The sequence below is a fragment of the Cupressus sempervirens genome, chromosome 10 (assembly GCF_028749045.1).
Source record: "Cupressus sempervirens isolate cs-2001-9-10 chromosome 10, ASM2874904v1, whole genome shotgun sequence".
Lineage (NCBI taxonomy): Eukaryota > Viridiplantae > Streptophyta > Pinopsida > Cupressales > Cupressaceae > Cupressus > Cupressus sempervirens.
In genome coordinates, this window is record NC_143127.1 from 487591271 (window position 1) to 487618113 (window position 26843).

Here is a 26843-nt window from a genome sequence, read left to right on the forward strand (position 1 = left end):
TAGCATTTGATCCTTGTGTTGAGGAGTTAATGGTAGGTAGATTTGGTTTGGGTTCCATTCCTTGTTGTTTATCTTGTGATGTCTTTTCACCATCAGCAGTGTATGGGAGTTATGGTTATGAGACAGTGGCCGGTGATCTACAGAGTTGTGTTGCCTACAGGAGTTGTACAGTGTGTAGATTCTCCATACTTGGTACAGTTTCATTCGGGAGCGTTCACCATTGTTGCAGAGTTGGATTGTACATTCTGTATAGGCCAGTGGAATGCGTTGATGGTACTTACTATGTTGGCAGTTTGATTTGTCCACTTTACTTGGGTTTTGATGTTCTAAGAGATTGTGTCTCGTGGGTTTCTAACTGTGGCAGTTGTGATTTTGGAGTTTGGTTGAGCTGTAATTGTCAGTTTGATTATGAATTCCTCTTGGATATATTGCAGAGGATATTGCAGGAGCCTGTGTTAATTGACAGTAGTATAGTTCATGACTACATTTGGGATCCAGGCGGATTGATTGGTTTACTGTTCAGCCATTGCTTGGGGACAAGCAATTTCAGGAAGGGCGGACTGTCATGTCCCCATTTTGGAGGCAATTTGATTTAATTAATTTAATTAATTAGGTTATCCAAAATAATGAATATTTTATGAGGATGACTAATTAATTATTTTAATTAAATAAATAAGTGGTATTAAGTTAATTATTTATAAAGTTATCAAATAAATAAATATTAAAAGGTAACTCTATATTTAATTAATTTAATAAAGTGACTTGAATTATAAGATATTTTATAAAGTCACTTAATAGATAAAACAAAATAATGTTCTAGAAGCTTCTGGAGAAAGTGGAGGAAAAAGAATAAATAGGCACCCCGGGCTTCATTCTAATCATCCAGATTTGTTGTTGTTGATGTTGATGTTTGTTGATGTGCATTGTTGAGCCTAGGGTTTTTGCAATAGTCACAATTGGCCATTGAGAACGAAAACTTTCAATTGGTACGCAAGTTTGAGAGTGTGAAATATCACTTGAATTATTGCAGCTGGGAGGAAGATACTTCAGTCTTCTATTTGTGCTACATTGAGAAAAAATATTTGTGGCCATTGAGAACGAAAACTCTCAATTGGTACACAATTTTGAGGGTGTGAAATATCACTTGAATTATTGCAATTGGGAGGAAGATACTTCAGTCTTCTATTTGTGCTACATTGAGAAAAAATATTTGTGTACAAAAAGCAAGCCGAAAAAGCAGTCCGAAAAAAGCAGGCTGAAAAAGCAGAACCGAAAATACAGGCCGAAAAAACAAGTTCGAAAAAGCAATCCGAAAAAGCAAATTCGAAAAAGCAAAGAAAATTATTACAGCCATCTACAATCAGGGGGGGCAGCTAGAAAGGCACGACTTGGGTATTTGAGGAGGTTATTTTCTATTCAGTGGTATTGCAATACATCTATTCTCTAAGGCGACTTCATATGCCAGGTCTGATGTGTATTTTCATAGTTGCCTTTCACTATAGAGTGCTGTTGTAATTGTCATTTTGTATCAGACCTATCATTCATTTTTACATTCCTCCCAATGGTATCAGCTATCCATGGCTTTAGTTGTATTTAATCATGCATGTGATTAGCGTACTGTTGTAGGGGAGTATTGAAGTTAGATATTTAGTGTTGCATTAGTTTTCATTAGCAGTTGTAGGTGCATATTACTTTACCAGCAATCATCATATTTTGATATCTTTGTAAATGCCAAGAGTCTTGGCTAACTTAGTATGAATATTGTATTGGATACTCATTCTCAATTAAGGAGATACAATTGCTGGTCATTAATAGTTTTCTTTGAGTGTTAATATATCATTTCTTATCAGCCAGTTAGCTTGCATACCAACTGTTTGTTAAAATACCAGTTGGCTGTAGGTGATCATTTTCATGATTAGAACTCATATATGCATTCACTATTGCCAAAATTAGTTGCATATTTATGTTAGATCATCGTTTAGACAATTTGGAGTCTTTTGTAAGCATTCTCTTTAAGGCAAATCCAAACAAAAATCACTGCAGCAATCTGAAAAGTTATATCAGTCAGAGGACCCTTGCTTGCAAAGTGTTTGACGAAATGTCAAACAACTAAAGTATAAAGATTTTTGGTGTTGGAAGAAGTTATAACCTATTGAGGTTATTACATTTTTAATGCAAATTCAATTAGTGAGTTCAATCTGGCATTAGTAATTAGTCGTGAATTTCAGTATTCAATTTTAATCATTTCCTTGAAGCAATTTGCTATTCAAAAAAATAAAAATAAAACATATATATATACAAAAACACAAAAAATAGGAAAACATCAAAATTACAAAAACAATCATTCATTTCCATAATCATATTAGTTGGAGACCTGTTTGGGTTTTTAGAAATATAAAGAATATAATATAATAAGATATAAATAATATAAATAACAAATATAAGATTATATACAATGATTAATATATGTCACCAGACGTAATAAATAAAGCGATGGATATGAAGAGTTGTGTTCTTTAAATACTGAAAGGATGTAATCAATCAATTCCTACATATATATTGTGAATAGGGGAGGAAACTTATGGGGAATACATGAACGGATTAGAAAGATAATTGTCAGCAATGGACATAACTTATCTTCATTGTGAGCAATCTGAATGGAGGATTTGGTGTTAATAATCTGAAACCATTTCATGGAAGAAACAGCTATTATAGACAAAGAGAGAGGAAATAAGTATGTGATAGCTTATTATCAATGTTCAATTAATAAAAAAATATGTATACCAGTACCAGCCTTACATAGATGGCAGAAGAATCTGCAACGCCAGAAATAACATAACTTGGAACGTATTTTATAATGTGAGTGAATTGTTGAAAAGATGAGATACAAATAAGTGCCTCATCCAAATACAAGATCCATCTTTCAAAAAGGGGGAAACAGTAATAAAAGCCACAATTTGAAGACACCAATGATAGTCACAGGGAACCATCTGGAGAAATAACTTAATAATCCAGGATCAAGACTAATGACAGTCACAGATTCATATATGGCCATTATTAAAAGATCACAAATTCAGTGAATCACACAATCATTAAATCTAAGGCAGAGAAAAATATACAAAATGGGGGGGGAAGTCAATCATTTGCAGTCAATGAATAAGAAAAGAACGGTGGAGGATGGGATGGCAAATAGTCTAATAAAACAGCAATACAATAAATTTGTTAAAAGACAGTGACAAAAATATAAATTGCATAAGGATACACAGAACAGAAAACACAAGAAATACAGTCAGAACATAGAAAGATAATAACTGGAGAATGTTTACAGACATCCCTGTTTACTACTGAGAGGAAGTGCCCAATAAATCGAAGAATTTATGCACATAGATCAGCTTTTATGTATTTAAATCATTATACTAGATAGGCATTCAGAAATCAGATACAAATTTCAAAATAACAGCCCATTCTGTTAACATAAAATCAATCAGCATATCAATAAAGTTTGCATCCTACAAATCTGCATATTGCTCTCATATCGTTACATGACCCATAAAGATAAGATAATTCACCAATATATTCATCTTGCAAATCAGAATACCATTGCAATTATAATATATATCAATGTATTTTGGAGTCTATAACTAAATTCCGTATACATATCAAACTGACAAGTCAAGGCTTGTATTGTTTACAATCTACACAGTATCAAAATAACTATTAAGAATAAGGGTCTTAATAGGAAGAAGTCTCTCACAATTGGAGTGGTAAGAACATTGTCCCGATATTACAAACTTGATCTGACAAGGGACATTACACAATATACGTGAAATATGACTTGAAGTATAAGAAGTTCTTATTCTTAAATCATTATTTGAAGTACGGCATTCTGAATCATGACTATATCAAAAGTTCAACCTAAAATTCTGTCAACTATCCTCCAAACGACAAGATGCTTTGTATCAAGAAGGAAAGTCCACAAAAAGTGCAGCGCTTAGGTTAGGAAATCCTCTCGCCACCCTCACATGCAGCCGATTACTTTGTATGACTTCTAACTATTTTCCTTCATTCTCCACAATTCAAAGAATCTGCAACCTAATACTCAAATATGCACATCGATGGGTACAATCAGTAAAAAGAAAGGCTTGCAGGTTGTAGTCCACATACACTCTGTTAGTATGCTTTAATAACACTGGTAATCTGAACATGCACTAATTGTTCATATTTAATCAGCTTTGAGTATTTATAAGCATTGGTTGGCTGATAGTTGTGTTCCTTTGGAAACCCATAAGTCCTTCAAATAGATTGTGTATTGTCAATGAAAATAGTATGATCTATTTAGATCAACTTCAATCCCCAATTGACCATCATTAGTCTTCTTCAGTATTAATCTCATGTGCAAAGATATGTTGAACTCTTGTAACTGTATACATTGTCATCTCTATTATTAATTCATTTATTTATTTTATCAGATATAGAAATAAACATTTTCTGCCATTGCTTTCAAAGAAATCAAGTCATATTTGAGTAATTCATGCCTTTAGATTCCAATTAAAGAAAAAAAAGGGTATAGAATGGTCAAGACCATGAGATTGGCAATATTTAAGGATCACTGAGAAAACGGAACAAAAGCGAAGATTACAAGAAACACTTGATCAAAATATAACCAAACGATACCCAAGTAAAAGCCCTTCTCGAGAATGCAGTCAAGTTGAAAAGACAAGACAACCATGTCTATCTAGCTTACAGAATTTGGGAGACAGAGACAAAGTCACATTTCTTCTCAAAGTTACAATAAGAGTAGCCTTCTAGGCATTGAATCCATAGTTCCAAAAATCGTCTTAAAATCGCCCAAATCACCAAAATCGCAATACGATTCATGCTAGGCGAGTTTATATGAATCTTGAATCGGCTGTGGCAATTTTTTTTCATGAATTGCTTGAATCACCAATTTAGGCGATTCATGCAAAAAATTGCATGAATCTTTCCTGCGAATCGCCCACGGCAACTAGGAAGATGAGTTGAAAATTATAAAAAAAACACATGTTTTATTTGCTTTCTTTTTTGTCTTTCCTCTTTGTTATAACCCTAAAGAGCCTTCGATTTGCTTACATGAGTAGAAGAGAGGAAAAGCGAGAGAGAAGAAGAGAAAAGAAAATCCATAGGTTTCCAACCGGCAAGAAGGAAGAGAACCAAAGAGATCAGAAATCCATCTGGGGAGGCCACAAGTTGGATTAGGAGCATTAAGGAGTCAATATCAACAGTCCTCAACTCTTATGTTAGTGTATTATGTGAGAGGTAAGTGCTGGTTTTTTTTTTTGCATATTACCGTATTATGCATTTTTTCTTAAATTTTTTTAGTTTTCATTTGCAAATCTTGAATGTTTTTTGTTTTTACTAAATTGCAAACTAGGGTTTGTTGTTTTGTAGCTTTTGTTTATTAGTTTCAAACTTTGATATTTTACATGAATTTTTTTAATTACAGCAGCCCTTGGCTTTTATTTTCCAATTTTCACAATGGGTAAAAAAGAATAATGTTGGAAATATAATGAAGAGTTTCCTGGAAGAACCAAATTTCAAACAAAATATATATTTTGTAAAGAAAAAATAAATTCTGGAGGTATCTATAAATTGAAATACCACATTGCTGGCATACCTGGACATGATGTCACAGTTTGCACTCAACAAATTGCTGAGGCAAAACGCACTTGTTTAGTGGCATTAGAAAAAATTGAACAAGACAACTTGAATAAGAAAATGCAACTTGAAAGGTTAAGAGGTATTGGCTCTCGTGCTCCACATCCGCAGTTGCATCTACATCTGCATTTGCATTAGCTTCCGCATCCGTGGGTTGTGTTGGAGAGGGTTCTTCTAGACCTCCTTTTCGTCCTAGTTCTAGTGCTCATGTGAGTGCTAGTGGTAGTCGGTCTTATACTGAGACATAGTCCAACATTAACTTATTGTGGCCTAGAGTGCAAAAAAACAGAATGGATAGTTACTTTGTGCCCCGCACTATTCCTGGCTCCCAACCCACGCTTGAGGGCATGGGTTTGAACAAGGAGATTCATGATGCTGCCAGAAAAGAGATTTGCAAATTTTATTACTTTTGCAACATTTCATTTATTGCAGCCAGTTAATTGATTCTTTTTTCTTTGTTTTCTTTAAAGTTAAAAGTAAAAGTAAAACTTTAATTATATCTACTTGTTTTATGATTTGAGTTTTTGACATCTAAATTTCTAATCAATATCATTATCTATTTGTGACAAGGCTCCTTATTGGCAGAACATGATAGATGCAGTTGCTATTTGTGGTCCAAGGTTTAAAGCTCCAACTAAGAGTGAGTTGAGTGGATACCTCCTGGATGAAATGGTAGAGGATATGAGGGTTGAGCTTGAGGACAACCGAAAGGAGTGGATCGAAAAGGATTGCACAATCATGACTGATGGTTGGACAAATAGGAGGGGAAGAACACTCAATTTTCTTGTATCCTGTGGAAGTGATTGATCATTCTACTTTCCTACATACATAATTTTGAATCGTGATTGACTATTTCAAATTTTGATTTGTTGAAAATAAATTTATTTGAATTTTGAACTTTTTCTAATTCTAACTTAGAATTTCTAAGTTTCCTAAGTTCTAATATGTTTGAAATTTGAATTTCTAATTAACATAGAATTGTTGTAGGTAAACTTTTGATGGAGAGGCACCACACCATATTTTGGTCCTCTTGTGCAGCACATTGCATTGACCTCATGTTGGAGGAAATTGGCAAACGTGAGTCGGTCAAGTCATGTGTGAAAAGGACAAAAAAACATATGCAAGTTTATTTATAATCATTCATTTGTCCTTAGCACAATGAGGAAGTACATAGGAGGCAAAGGATCACAAGGTTTGCCTCAAATTTCATCATCTTGCAATCCTTGTTGACATCAAGGGATGATTTGAGGAGCATGTTTGTTGGGCGGGAGTGGAATTCATCTTCCTATGCTGCGACCACTACAGGGATAGATGTGGTGGATTGCATATTTGATGATGATGGTTTTTGGAAACCTACTAAAGAAATCTTTAAAGTAAATCTATTGCAATTTAACATTTAATATTTTACAGTTTACTATGCTAATTGTTTAATGATTTAGTTTTACCTTAAGTTATATTATTGAATTATTCTATATTTAAGTTTTGACTCAAATTTTTGTTTTACTTTATATGTAGGCCACTGAGCCCCTTGTATCTCTCCTACGAACTGCAGATGGAGAGAAGTCCTCTATGGGCTACATATATGAGGGAATGGATAGGGCCAAGGAGGCCATTACAGCCCAGTATGCAGGAGTGCAGGAGAAGTATGCCCCTATTTGGGACATCATTGATAGGAGATGGCAGAATCAGCTCCATAGACCCATTCATGTCGCAGCTTACTTTTTGAATCTGGCATTTCATTTCCGTCCTGACTTCAATGCGGATGAGGAGGTTCTCACCGGATTATATACAGTGATCCAAAGGTTGAGTACTGATGAGGATAGTAGTGCTGCAATTATTGAGCTCAATAAGTTCAATAATAAAGAAGGGCCACTTTTCTCTAGCAGGATGGCCATAGATGCTCAGAAAACAATACAACCAGGTAAAAATTAAATAATATATTCAATGTTCATGAATCTAGATTCTAAACTTAAAGTTGATTATGTAATTTTAGAGTTGCAATTTGCAATTTATAAATGAGACTAATTGATTTTATTTTCCCTTATTTCAGATAGATGGTGGCAAATGTTTGGGGCCACAACCCCAAAACTTCAAAAAATTGCCATCTGTATTCTGAGTCAGCCAAGAAACGCTTTTGGATGTGAGCACAGTTGGTCCATGTTCGAGCACATCCACTCAAAGAGGAGAAACAGATTGACAGTGCAGAGGTTGAATGATTTTGTCTTTGTTCATGACAACCTCCATCTTAGGATCAAACAAATTTTGGGCACTGACTCCTCTCCGATCATTCTAGAGGAGATTGATCTAGAATCAAAGTGGCTCACAAAGGTTGTGGATCCAATCTTCACTGAGGAAGACCGTGCGTGGGTCGACCAGGTGGATATAGAGGCTGAGGCAGCTAGAGCACGTTCTTCAGGCATTGGTGGATGCACACGCACATACACAGACACAGGCCCTAATGACGTTTGTGAGCCCATCTAACATGCGGGAGATATGGCTCAACAGTCCTCTTTGACCTATATTAGACACCTTGCTAGTAGGCAGACTGGATACTCAAAGGCTGAGGCTGAGGCTGTAGCCGAGCTTGAGGATGATGTTGAGGATGATGATGACTATGAGCTTGAGGCTTGAGCTAGAGCCTTGTTTTTATATTTTGTTTACAGCTATTGATACTGAATCATTGATAGACATACGTTTCAAACTTTCATGGATTTTCATCTTACATTCTTACATACATTTATGATTTGATGTCTTATGGATCATCTTACATACATTCTATGATTTAAATCATTATGATCATTTCATTTCTATTTACTTCAGCTAGCCTACAATATACATTTTAGATAACATAGTTACATATGTGATGGATTTTATGTTCCAAACTTCCATGTTTATGTATGTTAAGTTTTAACTTCTATTTGATGATGTTATAGTGTGTTTAAGTTATATTCAATAAAGGGTGCATGAAAGAAGTTTTAAATTGTTAAAATCTCTAAATTTAAAGGGTTTTTTCAAATTTTCCGATTCATCACTGGTTCATTGCCGATTCATGATTTGATTCGGCCTTGCCGATTCAGATCCGATTCCGATTCACGTTACTTTGATTGAATCATTGTAAATAAAAGGTGAAAGAAATTGACCCAAGGTTGTATAACATAAAATCTAAGTGCAAAACAGTAAATGAAGGCTATAGCTAAGGGAAGAGTTGAGGATTCCTATGTGATCAAAGATGCAAGAGAAGCACAAGATCGTTTAAATCAATAATCCTAGGCAAAAAGATTCCGAGTGCTAGGTTTGGCAATTTTTTCTAATGGTTTGCATTAGAAAAAAATGCCAAAATTTATAGGTAATGTATCAGAGGATCTTGTTAAGCACTGTACGACTTGTGAAACAATTTGGAACACAAATGGGAAGATAATAAAACAATTTAGATATAATCTTTTCAACCACCTTGCAAGGCTTTACAATTGACTGCTATATTAACTGTCCAAGCCTCCATAAATTCATGGGATACTTAAAGAAGACCTTTGAAGAAGAGTCTAAATTGCTTCATTAAGACAACGGATAGCAACAGAATTTTACAACACAAAACAATGCAAAAAAAATATGAGTTTATAATTATAGACTTCAAGAATTATTAGTGAAATTGGAAAAATAACACGCTAGCAATCTAAAAAGTGGTGGTTCATTGAAGGTCCACTTTCGTTGTTAAGAAAATTGATGTAGGTAGTACCACTCTCATTCTGTTTTGAAGCCTAGAATCAAGAAATGGACATCTAAAGTGAAGATAAAATGTCCTCCAGCAGTAAGAGAAAAACAGAGGAAGATGGAAGCTCAGAAGACAGCAGCAACAATGAGTCAAGAATAGTACAAGCACTTCAGAGGGATATGCTCTGAATGATGAAAGAACTGAACACAGAAATAAACCAACAAAGAAACTAATGAACTGCGGTATAGTAAGTCCAAAACTGCCAAGCACACAAAAGGTAATTGTCATAGAAATATGTTTTGTTAGATTCATCAGCTTATGGCTCATTTAGCAAAGGACTCTCTATATAATCTGAAGACTAGTACATGCTCTTCATACACAGAGAGCAGTTCACTCCATTGAAGCCATATGATGCATCTGCAAGCGGTTATCAAGTCAAATATCAAGTAAAAGATATATATATATATATATATATATATATATATATATATATATGACCCCAAAGGATGCCTATCATACAATGCCAAGAATGTAGCAAATGGAGAAATGGTGTGATAAGTTGTTAGAAGAAGCAAGACAAACTGCAATTATTGTGCAACTGGTGCACTAGGAGATCATGAGGACATAGGATGTCCAAATCAAAAGACTAGCATCAATGTAATTGATGTTGACAAGAATAATGAAGTAACAAAAATTACTCACGCCGAAGTAAAGAAAGCTATGTACCCGGGCCCACATACTAAGAAAGAAAGGCTTCGTGAAACAAGGGTCAAAGTTGAGAATGTTATGGATAACGAACATGGCCACTCAAATGCAAATGCAAGTACGCTAAAAAATCAGTTACAATCCAAGAAAAATGTTAGAAACTAAATGCACATAATTTTTCTCCATGAAAGTATATAGTTACAATTCAAAATTTTCTACATAAATTATCAAATAGTAAGTAAAAATCTTGAAAAATGTGACTTATGCTTTGAAATAGTTTTAAGATTCTACAAAGGTATTAAAATAGTTAAAAAGGAGACCTAATACAAATAAATCCTAAAGCACATCTTTAAGTCAGAAAAAACACCTTGCTCCACCACCAACCAATCGAAGTGGTCTACCATCTACAATAAAAAGAAATGAATAAGAAAACAATCTCAGCCAAGAGAACAGCTAGAAAATAAATAAGTTAAATTGTGGCAATCAATAAATCAGCTAGTTCCCAAATCTCTACCTGATAATGGCTCCTCAAGCATTGCACATTGAGCTGAAAGCATAGCGAAAGAAACACCTTCCATTATCTGTTTAACACTAATACTAATAAGTGATTTAAAAAGTTGTGGAATATAAAAGAATTGAATCTAGAGATTTATTAAGTACTAAGCAAAAACAATGGCATCCTTGATATAGGAACATCAAGAAAAACAGTTGTAAAGTTGCCACTTTAACATTAAAAAAAAATGTACACAGACAAATTGCAAAATTAAAGTAACCAAATTCTCAAACTATTCAATAATACCACACCATATATGTCAGACTCTTCCAAATACAGTTTGACTGAAAAACATAACTTGTAAAAAAATTAACATCTAATTTCAATTATTAGCAAGTGAAATTGTGTAATGTCCCCTATTAGGACTTAACCCAAAGTTTCTCTAGAGTTTCCAAATAAGGTATGGATTATGTTTAAAAATACAGATTGTCAATGTATATCTTGAATTAGAGCTTGCAACTACCATGAGGAGTTTATGGAGATGTTCGTAGTAGAGGAGGGTATGCGAAAATATACAAAGATTTTCTTCTGCAAGGTAAACTGGTTTGTTTCATGGAAGGATGAAATCCCTTCTCATGTCTAGAATAGGATGTAGGCCCTATTCTTCTCTCTCCAGTACTCCAGGCCTCTTTCCTTCATGTAATCCTCTGCAGTGTTTTCTGCAGGTTGGCAAATGTGTGGAGATCAATTGCAGTCTACAGAGCACCCATGGTTACTAGCATCGTGCAAACACAACAAGAGATAGCCGTTCATGGTAATCATTTCTGGCAAGTAAAATATGGGAGTGTGTGGTCATGTTTTTCGATCATAGTGGTATCGGGAGTGCATGTCTTCTGTTCGCAGAGAAGGCCATATCCAAATTGCATGCTACAGGAGAATGTGTGTATGTTGACACAACAGTAGACTTCACTTCATTCACATGCAATAGAATGGACCTGAGGCCACATGTATGACCTGCAGGATTGTCAAGGAAATGTCTATCTGCTATGCACTCGCCTGAGTATTGAGCAAACTCTCCAAATTTCCATCAGAGCTTTGCCACGGGTCTAGTAAACTTAAATCATTCAAATAGTAGTTGTGTCTTTGCAAACGAACTCATGTACACCCATAAAGCTGTCGTGCTTGCAATTTCTGAATGATAGGAAAAGTCTCAAATTCTGTAAGAGTTTTTTAGCACCTAGTATTTCTCAATGATCTATTACTAGTTATAGCTTTTGAACATTTTGCATTTATGTATTTGACCGAATCTGAATAATACCAACACTTCCTACCTTATGGTCTGCTGTTTTCAATTGAGCTCTGTTGCAAACTTTAATTTTTACAAATCAGGAGACACACAGAATTATATAAAATTCAGATAAAGATCATCACACAAGAAAACAATAATACAAAAGAAAGATTGCATACCGAACGAAACATCTCCCCTAGGGATGTACTATTTGATATTCCAATAAAGGCTGCACGTGCAATTGGATCTTCAAATGGACAACGCTCTCCTACAAAAAATGTTTGGAACAAAATATAGATTGATACTATCTACTGAAATATCGTCATTGTAAATACTATTGCTAGGCAGAATCATATTTAGTTGATTATACCAAGTCTTAATATACTTGAATCCACCTAAGGGACATGAATGCACATAAAGCACTAAACAAATTCATTAATCAACAATCTCACTATTCCCATATTTATGCTATATGACAGGAAAGGAATGATCAATCACTAATGCAATGTATCATGACTATGCCATAAGACTCTTTTGTACATAGCCAAAAAAAGTATCGCAAATTTTATATGAAACAGCAGAAAGAATTATATCATTTTTGCAATGGAAGACAAACGTACCAACCAAAAAATAAAATCTCCCTTATTAAACCTACAATTTACCATCATTCTCTTAATGTTTCCTCTGATACACTTTCTTTTGACATTTACCTCTCTTGGATCATGAGCAGAAAAAATGTTTACCAGACAAAAATGGCAGATATAGTAGCCCTCCACATCCAACCTGGCAAACTTTTGCTAGTTCATCTATTGTTCTCATAGGGGGCATATCTGAAACAAAAAATTTATATTAATAGAGTATTGTACAAGTAGGAACTTAAGAGAAAAATAATGCTTACAGTTTTTTTTACATATTACAACAGCATGGATTCCAAAGCATTTATGAAAAATGATATGCATTAAGCATAACAACTGGTGTGAAAATTGATGAAAAAGTATGAAGCGAATTCAAAGAATGTTTGTTGAAGTAATAACACACATAGACTGATGTGAATCTGTGAATGTATTTAAGAGATGTAGCATATATATCACCAAGAAAACTGAGTTACATCAACCTAGAATCAAAATTAAATAGGAAGTCTTTCTCATATGTTTTTCATCACATAACTTTGTAGAGAGAAAATAATCACTTAGGATAGGAACATAATATATTAATTGTACTATATAATTAGTCTATGCAATGTGATGGAACTCTAAATTTTCGCAAAATTTAGAGTCCCAAATATCATACTAAAGGGAGAACCTTTAGATCTTACACACTACTTACATTTAAACAATATGCTTCAAAACACTGAGAGCTGTGACCAGAAGAATGTGAAGGGGACTGGTTCTGAACGTTGAATGCAAGCTATCCCAATACTTTGCCAATACAGGCTCCTATTCTGATTTTCAGAATACAAAATGAAGAGGCATCAAATAGTATTGTGAATCTATCCAAGAAACACAGAAGTTTGTTATAGTAGAATCTGGGAGTGCAGCAGCAAGTTAGAAGTAGTTAGTGTGATCAATGATTCAATGCAAATGATGCTAGTAACAGACATGTTTGGGCTTTACGGTGATGATGAGAAGAGTCATTACTGTTTACCGCATAGGTTAATTAATTAAGAAACGCACACAGATAGTGAACACGAACACGAACAGCATAACTCTTCTTATTATTATTCGCATATGCCAAAGATATTACATTATGCTTCCATGATCAGATAATTACAATGCTTTCCGAAGGGGTTATAAATACTTTCCGAAGAACTTTCCCGAAGGAATCCGTCGGCCAGATACATTATGTCCGCTACAACTATTTACCCGTCGGCTACATAACAAGAACTTTCCCGAAGGGACCCATCGGCTGATACAAAAACTTTTCCGAAGGGTCCTGTCGACTGATACACAATTTCTACCAACGACATCATCCCCCCCAAAAAGAAAAGTCATCTCCTGACGACTAGTAAAATTAGGAGACAACCCAAAAACAATAAAAGAAATACTAGAGAGAAGAAGGAGGTGTCCCAGAAGAGTGTTGCTGACGACGTAACTCATACACCTGGTCAGTCCGAATGCGCAGATTTGTCTGAATCTGAGAATTAACCTCTACGGTCTCCTTCAGTAGAAGCGCAACATCCATAGCCTGTCTCCTAGCCAACTGCAACTCATGCTCTGCCGTATCTTTATCTCGGATAGCCGCGTCCTTATCCTGTACAACTGCTGCCATATCCTTCAATAGTGCTGCCCGTTCTGCTGCCTGCTGGTCGGCCAAGTTGGCGGCTAACTTTTCTCTTGCCTCTTTCTCAACCACCAAAGATCTCTGAGCTGCAACACTGTTTGCTGCCCTATCCGCCTCCGCACACTGCCGAGCATAGTAAACCTCTTTGTACAATCCCACGATCTCATGTGCCAGCTTCATCATCAGAGTGTCACTCGGTCCCAACTCTAGCTCAGTGGCCCAATCTGCCAACATCTCTGGTGTCTCGACTGCCGGCCAACCTCTATCCACAAAACAAGTTTGAAATCGCTTAGGACAAATCCCACGAATATATGCTCGAATCAAATGCCACTCCCTTCGCCGAGTGAGAGCCTGAATCGCCACATCATGCCCCTTTTCCAATGCAGACTTCATAGTCCTAAGATAGTCTCTGCACCTGTCCTCATCCGACCCGTAATCCTCCTTGGCGAAGTCCTCCAATGACCATTCCGCATCACTATTCTCCTCCTCATCAGCAGGATTCATGCCCACATCCGGTGCCGCCTCCTCTACTGTCGGCGCAATCACGGCATGTGGCATTCCCTCCTCCTGAGACTGAGGCTCTGGTACAGGTGCTACTCCGGAATAGCTGGGAGACTGAATGGACGGGCCACGCCTGTTAGGAACAAGTCAGAACTGTTGTCTAAGAAAAACACTAGCTCTATCCATCACCTCTGGTTGTTCCACTGCATTCCTCCATCTGGTACGTTCTCTACTGGAAGTTCCTGAACTTCCGCTAGCTGTGCTATGGTAAAAACTGTTGCTGGCTGAATTATAGCAGGTGTCACGGGTTCTGCTACCGGAAGTGCTTCAGCAAGGGCTGAAGAAGTCTCTCGGGTGGCGGGTGCTGTCAGGTGGGCAAAGCCTACAGCAAATCCAACTCCCGACCGGACAGGAGAAGGCCGTACCCCGTGTTGCCATGGTGCAGCTAGTGTGAATGCTTGGTGGGATCCACCAGTCATCAATATCCGTCGCCGTGTCTATCCAAACCTAGGAATGTGAACCAAGTGTAGACCTCTTGGCACCGACTCGGAAGTCAGAGGAACTATAGCACGTGGAAATAGCAAGGGGGTAGCCGTGACAATCTGAACCTCCTCATCATCCTCGCCTTCCCCTTCTTCTTCCTCCGCACTGTCTTGCTCAGAAGATGTCTCCTGTCGGCCGGTATCCGTATCACCTGCCATGTCCATCTGAGGCCTCTTTTCGCCTACAGAACCCTTCTGCCCAGTGGTTGTATCCAAGTGCTTCCACTGCATGATAGGAGGTTCTCCCGGAGCCAGTGGTCCAGGCTTTGCCTCTAACTCATCCGTGTTGTTGCATCAAGGAAGAGACCAATCGCGTAATTGGCCATATAGAAGGTCTTGTGCTGGAGAGTCATAAACTCATGCATCCGTTCAGCCAACACAGACGCCCAATCGTACACTTTCCCAGTCATTATTCCGTTCATCATGGACACCTGCAGAAATGAGATATCGAATGCCCTAGAGGATCCCGTGAGCTTGCTCTTGACCAAGTCCATTAGACATCGCCATGGCCCCTCCTGAATGTCGGTTTTATTTAAACCCGTTCCCTTCGATGTGTCAGCTAATGCCGCCTGCTCTGTTTCAGTCAAATCTCCACATACTAATCTGATTAAAAATAGCTTTCGATCCTTAGGAATTTTCTTCGACTGAACCTTTTTGCCCTGCGGCCCTGGAATGCCAAAAACATGTGTGAAATCGGCTGCCTTGAATGATACCATGAAATGTCCCTTTACTGATTTTATATGATATTTCAAGCCTCTAATCAGATCTTCAAGATCAAACAACTAATATCACAAAGATCCACCAAATTTCTCAAGAAACCCCAAATCGGGTATGCCAGAAATAGTGCAAAAAGCTTCACAGCTTCACCTATTCTTAATAAATCTGAAAATGGACATTTTTACAGAAATTTGAGCAGCATAACAACTTATAAAATGACATTTCCAGATCTGTATAACATGCCCACAATAGCTCCCAAACGGAGGACAAAAACAATGCTCATCGGGCTCCCGAAAATAGCACAAAATAGCCCAGAATCACCACAAAAACTTAATAATCTATCACAGAAGTATAATCATATCCAAATACATATATTCAGCTCTATTTTAATATTTAAAAGTCTGATATACAGCAACAACCCAAACTGATATGAAATACTCAACTGGAAACACCAAACTCTTACAAAATATACACCCGAAAACCCACAAATCTGCACTGTTCAGCACAAAGGCAAACTCTCCATGAGCATGCACATGGAATGGCTTCAAACTCCCATCCTTAGCCTTCCTAGAAACCTGCAAACTCCCGTTCTTGAGTCTCCCTAGAAACCTGCAAACTCCCATTCTTGGGTCTCCTTCTCCACAAGTTTGGCAACCTCTGAAGAATAACAAAGAAATGAGCAAAAATCAAGTTCTGGAATCAGCCCAAAATGCCTCCAAACCCCTTAAAAGAGGGCATAACCCTAACTCACGTCCAAAAGGGGTTAATAAAACATATTTTAATAATAATCTTCATTTATTAGTCCATTAGCTTCCAAAGATTATCCCCTTTTTCCAAAACTTCACCTTTTTGAGCCTGCCTTCCTTAGCAAAGATTATTATTTTTTAATTATTTGAAAAGGGGACATGACAAGTCCTCCTCTCCCAAACATTGCTTGTCCTCAAGCAATGGCTGAACAATAAACCAATCAATCCACCTGGATCCCAGATGTAGTCATGAACTATACTACTACCAATTAACATAGGCTCCTGCAATATGACCAAGAGGAATCCATAATCAAACTGACAATTATAGCTCAACCAAACTCCAAAATCACCACTACCACAGTCAAAAATCCATGAGACACAAACTCTTAGAACATCAGAACCCAAGTAAAGTGGACAAATCAAACTACCAACACAGCAAATACCATCAACGCATCCCACTGGCCTATACGGAATGTACAATCCAACTTTGCAACAATGGTGAACGCTCTCGAATGAAACTGTACCAAGTATGGAGAATCCACACACTGTACAACTCCTGCAGTCAACACAACTCTGCAAATCACCAGCCACTATCTCATAACCATAACTCCCATGCACTGCTAATGGTGAAAAGACATTACAAGATAAAGAGTAATAAATGGAATCCAAACCAAATTTGCCTGCCATCAACTCCACAAAACAAGGATCAAATGCTAACTGATGTACATACCCTGCAATATAATGTTGATTAAAAAAACCAACCTCAGTCAACAGCTCACCATGAACAAGTGATACAACCCACTGTGACTGATCACTAGCTAAGTCAGGAGATGTCATAGCCAAAGGAGTAGAATCAATAACAACACCCACTGAAGCATCACTCCCAAACTCCTGCTCTAAGTCACATATTATCAAGTTGTTAACTGCAGAACCTATCACCATGTCATGCCCATCACAACTCTCATCTTGAGGCATCAAACTGTCCGATAACTGATGATAAGCACTAGGAACCAAAGTACATCTCTGTATCATCATCTCATCAACATGGTCATCAAAGGTAAATTGATGAGCGTACCTCACAGTGTAATGCCGATAGAATGTGCCAATCTCAGTCAGTGGCTCAGACTGTAATCCAGATGAAACTAACTGCAATTGATCATTAACCATGTTGGAACTGACTACTACCTCTGAAGATATCACCAAGGGAGTAGTATTACTAGCAGGAACCATGCCAATTGCCGACTCACCAACATCACACATGATCTTTGATACATCTTTAGTCTCCGTGTCATCAGTACTAGAGGCCACCACCATGTCAGGCATACAACAATTAGCTACAACACCCAACTCAACTGAACCTGACTCTAGTGGGAGTGAACCTGATATGCCAATGTTAGTATCAAGGATGGATTCATCCCCATCTCCACTGTCTCTGACAATCTCGGCCATGGACATCCTCGGATCACCAAACACCACAGCTTGTGACTGTATAGAATCAAGTAAAGACTGTAGTCGCTCTAACTCCATGGTCACCTTAGCCAAATGAAACTGTGACTCCTTGAAATCCAACTGTGTACTCTCAAGAATCTCAGAAGTCACCTCAAGCTGCTGAGTAAGCTCACTCACCTCATCTTCCTTGACCAACAATGCATCGTATGCTGTACTGCCCCACTCCATAAGATAATCTCTATCGGCTACCAACTGCATATAATCCTGTCTCAAAATTCGGATAGCCTGCCATAAAGAGTGGAACTCTGTCAAGGAAAGATAACTGCCTTCTTGCTCATCACTAGTAGGAGAACCCCATCCATAAACTGCTAACAACTGAAGAGCAGCATCGAAATGCTGGCAAGTGATAGCAGTGTCTTGGTCACTAACTCTCAACTGATTAGACACATGATGGCACTGGCTTGACTGTCTCCTACAAACCTCCTCTAATGCACTGTCTAAAGGAGTATCCTCAAAGTTACTAGTCTCTAGAGTATTACCATCCATGTCCTGTGAATCAACTCTAAAGCTCATATCAACATACAGAGTATCAAAAACTGTAGCACTGCTGTCCAACTCCTCTGTACCCAAAGAAACTAAGTCTTCAAAACTGCCCATTGCATCTACTTGGATGTCATCAATGCCAATATGATCCTGGGACTCATCTGTACACACTGCCAAATATGAAAGATCATCAACACATTCCAGCAAGTATGGTCGATTGGATATATGAACAAAGCCCAACACCGGTGTATAAAAACTAATACCAAAATCGGACAAGCTGCTAGCACAAGAAAAGACAACACTGTGCAATCTGCTAATCAAATCCATGATAGCACCCAAACAAACACTGCTACCAAAAAGTGTTAAAGATCTCCTGTCAACTGAATCCCAAATGCCAATATAACAATCTTGAGTCCATATCTGTAAACTAGAATCAGCTGGTAACTCAAGCAAAATCCTCACTTGAGTAATATGACCAATACCAACTAACTCCACATACCTGTCATGATGAGATAATGAAGTCAAAATACTGTCTTCACTCACCTTCAGCTGGCGGGATAAATCATGTGAAGTACTACTAGCCTCAACCTCATGTGACGAAGCATCTAACTGTGCCTGGTACTCTCTCAGAAAAGTCATGAATGCTCAATGTCTGCTCATCTCTACCAGGTATCTCACCATCATGCACAACAACATCCTCATAATCATCATCCTTGAGGTCAAATCTATCTATCACTCTTTGACTAAAATCATCAAATGTAGTTACCTGATCATGACCTTGAGTAGTCATTCCATGATACCACCAATCATAGGCTGCATCTTCCAAGTGTAGACTTGCAATTTGAACAGCATCACTCTCCTTCATGGGGTTAAGTGTGAAGAAGGTTTGTAATTTTTGTAGCCATGCTCTAGCTGAAATTTTATTTGTTCCATCAAAAGTAGGTGCTATAAACTTGCTTATTTTATTTTTGAGCTCTCTTCCACTTATGTCATGCTCCCTTCTGTACTCTTTCTTGGGCATCAAAGTGTTCATCATATCCACATATTCTCTAAAAGGAACTAAACTACGAAAGTCATCATCTAAACCATTGTAAGTAGCTCTTAATGCAATCAAGTTACCTGTAACCTCTTCCATGGGATTAAGGGCTGGATTTGGCACTGGTGGCTCATCTGCATACAGAAAAATAGTTTTTGTTGATTGAAAGGGTGTGAGTTTTCTTGACTCCTCTGAAGTGCTCCCTTTCTCATTAATAGATGCAACTCCTTGCAATTTTTCTTTCAATATTCGCAAAGCCTCTCTAGTTTCTGCCAAACTATCCACTGTTTGCTTCTGAGTATTTTGGATGTCTTGGAAGAATATCTTTGCCATCTCATCTAGATTAGCCATACTTTTTCCTTCCTTGGATTTTATACTTTTACTTTCAACTGGAGGTTTGATCAAAATTTCTTTATTCTTTTCTCGCTGTAAATATCTCTTTTCTCTTTCACTTAGTTGCATGCAACCATAAATTTTGACATGCAGCTGATTGGAAGCAACATGCAACCATAAATTATAACATGCAAGATTTAGGTAGTTATCAAAACTGACATGCAAGATCTGGGTAGTTGTCAAAACTAAAATGCAAGATCTGGGTAGTTGTCAAAACTGACATACAAGATCTGGGTAGTTATCAAAACTGACATGCAAGATCTGGGTAGTTGTCAAAATTGACATGCAAGATCTGGGTAGTTGTCAAAACTGACATGCAAGATCTGGGTAGTTGTCAAAATTGACATGCAAATTTCTACAAACCCTCAGGCTGGCAAGATCATGGCTCTAATACCACTGAAATGTCTCTTTACTGATTTTATATGATATTTCAAGCCTCTAATCAGATCTTCAAGATCAAACAACTAATATCACAAAGATCCACCAAATTTCTCAAGAAACCCCAAATCGGGTATGCCAGAAATAGTGCAAAAAGCTTCACAGCTTCACCTATTCTTAATAAATCTGAAAGTGGACATTTTTACAGAAATTTGAGCAGCATAACAGCTTATAAAATGACATTTCCAGATCTGTATAACATGCACACAATAGCTCCCAAACGGAGGACAAAAACAATGCTCATCGGGCTCCCGAAAATAGCACAAAATAGCCCAGAATCACCACAAAAACTTAATAATCTATCACAGAAGTATAATCATATCCAAATACATATATTCAGCTCTATTTTAATATTTAAAAGTCTGATATACAGCAGCAACCCAAAGTGATATGAAATACTCAACTGGAAACACCAAACTCTTACAAAATATACACCCGAAAACCCACAAATCTGCACTGTTCAGCACAAAGGCAAACTCTGCATGAGCATGCACATGGAATGGCTTCAAACTCCCGTCCTTAGCCTTCCTGAAAACCTGCAAACTCCCGTTCTTGAGTCTCCCTGGAAACCTGCAAACTCCCGTTCTTGGGTCTCCTCTTCCACAGGTTTGGCAACCTCTGAAGAATAACAAAGAAATGAGCAAAAATCAAGTTCTGGAATCAGCCCAAAATGCCTCCAAACCCCTTAAAAGAGGACATAACCCTAACTCACGTCCAAGAGTGGTTAATAAAACATATTTTAATAATAATCTTCATTTATTAGTCCATTAGCTTCCAAAGATTATCCCCTTTTTCCAAAACTTCACCTTTTTGGGCCTGCCAAACTTAGCAAAGATTATTATTTTTTAATTATTTGAAAAGGGGACATGACATACCACCAAGTTCCTGCCCAGATACTGAAATGTGCTCCTCCGAGAAGCTCTGCCATATGTCTCAATCATGGTACGCAGATACCCTTCATAATCTCGAATGCAAAAAACAGGCATCTGAATGGCCCATTCAACCTGTGCCCTTCTGATGCTTGCTTTTATTGGATGATCATCAGGGGCTTCTTTCCACCATTTCTAGCAATCCGTTCCATTCAACCCTTCAAATTGTATACTCTGTGGTGTTACTTCAGCTACTGCAGGTGCTGTAGTCTTACGCTTCTCTTTGCTGCTGCTCGAGCCTTCATTCAAGTTACCTATACCTGCCATGCTCCTGCCCTCCACAACTTTAGACTGTGCTAATTGTTTTTTCCATTGTCGTTTACCTGCAGACTCCATCAGTTATATCTTTGTCTTTTCCTAACGGTCTTCCAAATCCGTATAGTGGAGAAGTCTTTCAAACACGTATGGTGAATTGCAACCTTTGAAATGTAAATCCGTGCTCTGAAAAAGTTAGAAGGAAAATCAAATAACAAAGTCATACCACCAGAAGACCACAAATCCGTACAACAGCTTCCCTCCCCAAATCCGTACGGTGGTATTTTCAATGCCCTTTTTTGATCAGCCGTACAGGAACCATAGTATGCTGAATCCGACTAGAACTGATACATTGTAAAAATTGCCTTGTTTACTGCTGAAATCCGTACTCCAATCTTCAGAACCTGTGATCTCATAATCCCAATGATATGGATGGAAATCCGTACAATTACCTAGCTCCAGAATTCCATACTAAGGAAGAGACCATATATTACTTTCATAAAAATCCGTACCTTGCATTCAATAATGAATTTGCCAGACACCAAATTTTATATAACCCTTTGCTGAATTCAAAGAACCGTACAGTGGCTGGTAACTGAAATCCATACACTGCTCTTCACAAGGAATCCGTACGCTTGAAATGATGGAAATCTTCTATATGGGTAATGATTTAACAAGCCGTACAGTGCCCTACAGAGTTGCATATGGTAACTTGACCCTTCCTCCTGTTATAAAATCCGTACGGCTTCAAACTTGTGACACTGCCTGTTGATTGCACTTTTCAACAGACCAATTGTACTGTTGCAAGGCAAGGCCTGGGATTTTACTCTGATTTTTCCTGGAGCTGCCACGCACATGGGTTTTGATAAAACAATTCTGAAGGCGTCTTCACTATTTCAATCTTCTGAAAAGCCGTACTGCAATATCCCACCATGTCTTCAAAATCCATACGGCAACTCTGTTGACAATGACAGAAGGCCTTGGAATATTTGGAAATCATAGAAATATGGAGCTCATAATCGAAAATCTTGCTTGCATCAAACTAGTCACAGTTCGACCAATTCATTCGAAATACGTACGATGGATGTTAATAAAAATTGGCTTCAAATTCCGTACGTTAACCTAGAGTATTGTACGCTCCCAGACTCCAAAGATCCATACGGTGGATAGTGAAATCCGCACAGTGAAAAAAGTCCGTACATTCTCAGGCTATTAAAAATCTGTACAGTGGTTCCAATTTGATGTTACAATATGCAGCTCTTAAAAACAGTACACTGCTTTTAAAAACCGTACAGTGCTTTTAAAAATCGTACTACACTTAAAACCGTACACCAATCTTCAATTAAAACCCGTACATTGTCTTCAAATATTAAAATCCGTGTATCAACTTCAAAATAAAAACCGTGCACCATCTTCAAATATGAAAACCGTACACTACCTTCTTTTTTTTTTTTTTTTTTTTTTTTTTTAATTATTATTATTATTATTTTATTTTTTTCAATAGCAAAGTCAGTTTTCCCTTCAACCATCGGCATTGTCGGTCTGCAACGACGAAGGGGTCGCCCGAAGGCCATTCTGTGACGCAGAAGTCTTCTGGCCGTGGTATACCTTCAGCTTCGAGCCATTCACCGCCTGAGGCACTTCCTATCCATCCAAAGTCCATAATTTTATTGCTCCATTGTCCCCACTTCCCGGATCTGATACGGCCCGACCCACTTAACTTTGAACTTGCCCAGTTTAATCTCATTCTGACTGTCGTACTTCAATACCCACTTTCCGAGCTAAAACTTGTTTAGCTTCAAGTGCTTATCGTGCCATGCCTTTCGCCTATTCTGCGTTACTTCAGTCGCCCACTATGCTAATAATCGCTTCTCCTCCAACCTATTCAGTTTATACAGCCGCTCCTTTAAGCTCTCCATGTCACCCAACTTGTTTTCTAGTGCTATCTGCAGGCTTGGTATCATAAATTCCGCTGGTCCTATGGCCTCCTGTCCGAACATCAGTTGAAACGGCATGTGTCCTGTTGTAACTTTATACGCCGTGCGGTAAGCCCACAGAGCAGAAGGTAAATTCTCCTCCCAATCCTCCCCTTCGACTGCGCAGGATTTGTATATAATTGATACCAGGATTTTGTTGGTAGCTTTGGCCTATCCGTTTGCTCTTGGGTAGTATGGACTTGATAGTGAATGATAAATTTTGAACTCCGTGGTAAGCAGTCGGATCACATGATTTACAAAATGTCCACCTCTATCACTCGTTAATTGTAACGGAATGTCATACCTGGTAATTATTTGTTCATAAATAAACGTTGTTGTACTTACCGCTGAGTTGTCCAATAGTGCACGCACCTCCACCCATTTAGTCAAGTATTCTGTCGCGACTACAATGTAATGGCACCTTCTGGTTCTGCTTGTCTTCAAAGGTCCTATGAAGTCCAAACCTCACCGTTCAAAGAGCTCCTAAGCATGAGAAGGATTCAGAGGCATGAAGTCTCTCTTCAAAGGTTTTCCAGCTCGCTAACATGTATCGCATGCAACAACCCATTCCTTGGCATCATTGTATACCATTGGCCACCATAATCCTGCTAGAAGTATCTTTCGTGCAGTTGTGTCCAGCCCCATGTGTCCTCATACCGGTCCTTCATGTGCTTCCTTCAGTACCCGTGGGATTTCTTCCTCCAGGACACAACGCCTTAGGATCTGATCGGGTCCCATTTTATACAACAGTCCATGAATCAACTGGAATGTTCTGCTCCGTATCACCAACTTCCGTCTTTTATTTGGTGGCATGGTATTTGGAAACTGTCCCGTCGACAAGTATTCGCCAATGCTTGTATACCACTCCGGTAGTGCAGCAATCTGAAACAACTATGCATCAGGAAAGTCATCATTGACACCGTCTGCCGGTTCTCCTGTTCTGATACATGACAAGTGATCTGCGCTTACATGTTTCTTTCCTGGCCGTACGATGATCTTGAAGGTAAACTCCTGCAACAGGAGTAACCATCGGCTGATCCTTCCTTGAATGACTGGTTTGTTGATCATATATAACAAGGTCTGATGATCAACATAGAACACGAACGGAGTAGCCAACAAGTAATGTCTGAACTTCTGCACAGCATAGACCATCCCCAACGCTTCCCGTTCGGTCGTCCTATAATTTTGTTCGGCTCTTGATAGCAAGCAACTGGCAAAGTAGATCGGGTGATCCAATTCGTGGCTTCCTGTTTGCACGAGAGTTTCTCCGATTGCATAGTTCGATGCATCAACATGCACATGAAACTCCTTATTCCAATCCGGGTATGCTAAAACAGGTGTTGTAGCCAGTCATACCTTGAGTCCTTCAAATGCTTCATCCTATTCCCTCTCCCATCTGAACGATTCTGTCTTTCAAGTTAACCTATCCAACGGATATGCTATCTTGGCAAAAATTTTGATGAAACGCCTGTAATAACCTATATGCCCGAGGAAAGATTTTACCTCTGTCACCGTGGTGGACGACTGCATCTCCAATATGACTCGCACTTTGTCCGGATCTATCTTCAATCCCTCCTTACAGACTATGTGTCCTAGCAACCTTCCCTGCGGAACCATAAATCTGCACTTCTTCGGGTTCAGGGCTAGGCGCGCACGTCGGCACCTTTCCATACACTCGCCTAATGCTGCCAGATGTTTGTCCTCTGCACTAAACACTGACCAATCATCCAAAAATGCCTTGAAGTTTCCGACGGACATCTTATAAAAAATGTGTAGTATGATCCGCTGAAATGTCGCAGGCACATTGCGCAGACCGAACGGCATCCAATTATAGGCATACACCCCATCTTCTACGACAAATGTCATCTTCAACTTATCCTCCTCTGCGATTGAAATCTGATTGTAGCCAGAAAAACCATCCATAAATGAGTAGATCTCGTGTCCCACTACCTCCTCCAGGATGTTGTCCGTGAACGGGATCGGGAACAAATCTTTGATGGTGACTACATTCAGGCATCTGAAATCGACACATATTCGGATCTGAATGGAGTCCTTCTTCAATGAGATCACTATCGAGGATACCCATTCACTGGTCTGCACTTTGAAAATGATGTCGGCCTCTAACATCCGATTGATTTCCTCCGTAACCCGTGCCGCATGATTTTTGTTCATTCTGTAGGGCCTCTTCCATACAAGTATTGCTCCTTCAATCAACTGAATGCGGTGCACACAACTTCGGCGGTACCCCCTTCAGATCCTTGTACGTCCATGCAAACACATCCTTATACTCTAAAAATATCTTGGATGCTGCTGCCTTTAGTACTGGATCCCAGTTGTCTCCCACCAGTATGTTCCGTGGTTCCGCTTCATCTCCCAAATTCATGGTCTGCAACACGACTTCATTGTATTTGATGGGTTCCCCTTCAATGAACTTATGTGTTGGGGTCACATCGAGTGATGCATTCCCTTCCTTCATTTCAGTGAACTCCTTTGGAAATTCATCAGTACGATGTTCTTCTATTGTCAGTACGTTGCAGGTTTGAAACAATTCATAATCCTCTATTTGCCAATGGTAGAGACCATTTACTGAATCCAAATCGTCATTTCCTTCCAGTCGTAGAACTCCCTCCTGATCTGGTTCCATACTTTGCCCTTTTTCATCCTCTTCTCCTTCGGAATTTGACGATAAGGCTTCTTCCCCAACCATCTGAGTGTGCAGATCGATGACATACTTCCGGCCTTTGCTTTCGAGTGATACGGTATTTTTCTTCCAATCATGCTTTGCCCTGGCTTGTATCAACCACCTCCGACCCAAAATAGCATCGTACCCTTTCCGCCTTAGAGGAATCACAACGAAGTCCAACAGGAATGATTGTGTTCCAATTGTCACTGGTTGCGCTGTCAAGACTCCCAATGGCTTGATTCCATGTTGATCGGCTGTTAGCAGCTGGAAGGTAGGTGGCCATAAAGTCGGCTATCCCAACTTTTTCCAAGTATCCTCTGGCAGGACATTGACCCCAGATCCTCCATCTACGATCGTGTCTGTTAGCACAGTTCTAAGAATGCCCATTTCGACAACCGTCGGATAGCGTCCAGATGAAAGAGCTAATAGCATCGGGTCTTCTGCACTTTCGCCCCCCTGTTTCTCC

The 26843-nt window shown here is 38.5% G+C and overlaps 2 protein-coding genes across 4 annotated transcripts in view; one reads left to right on the forward strand and one right to left on the reverse strand.

Annotated features, from left to right (window-relative positions):
• The window catches only part of LOC149534793 (uncharacterized), a 318498-nt gene that overhangs the window by 87081 nt on the left and 204574 nt on the right, over positions 1-26843 (reverse strand). For all 3 annotated transcript variants that reach the window (XM_089805050.1, XM_089805051.1, XM_089805052.1), the window contains exons 13-16: positions 12633-12719; positions 12069-12157; positions 10623-10689; positions 10476-10512 (exon numbers count right to left, since the gene is read on the reverse strand). In XM_089805050.1, coding sequence (XP_089661176.1) covers positions 10476-10512; positions 10623-10689; positions 12069-12157; positions 12633-12719 — 280 coding nt within the window. The remainder of the gene's footprint in view (positions 1-10475; positions 10513-10622; positions 10690-12068; positions 12158-12632; positions 12720-26843) is intronic.
• LOC149534795 (uncharacterized) lies at positions 6700-7626 on the forward strand. Its single transcript, XM_089803394.1, has 2 exons — positions 6700-7067; positions 7210-7626. Exons 1-2 carry the CDS (start codon positions 6948-6950, stop codon positions 7624-7626), a joined length of 537 nt encoding a protein of 178 aa, XP_089659520.1. The 5' UTR covers positions 6700-6947.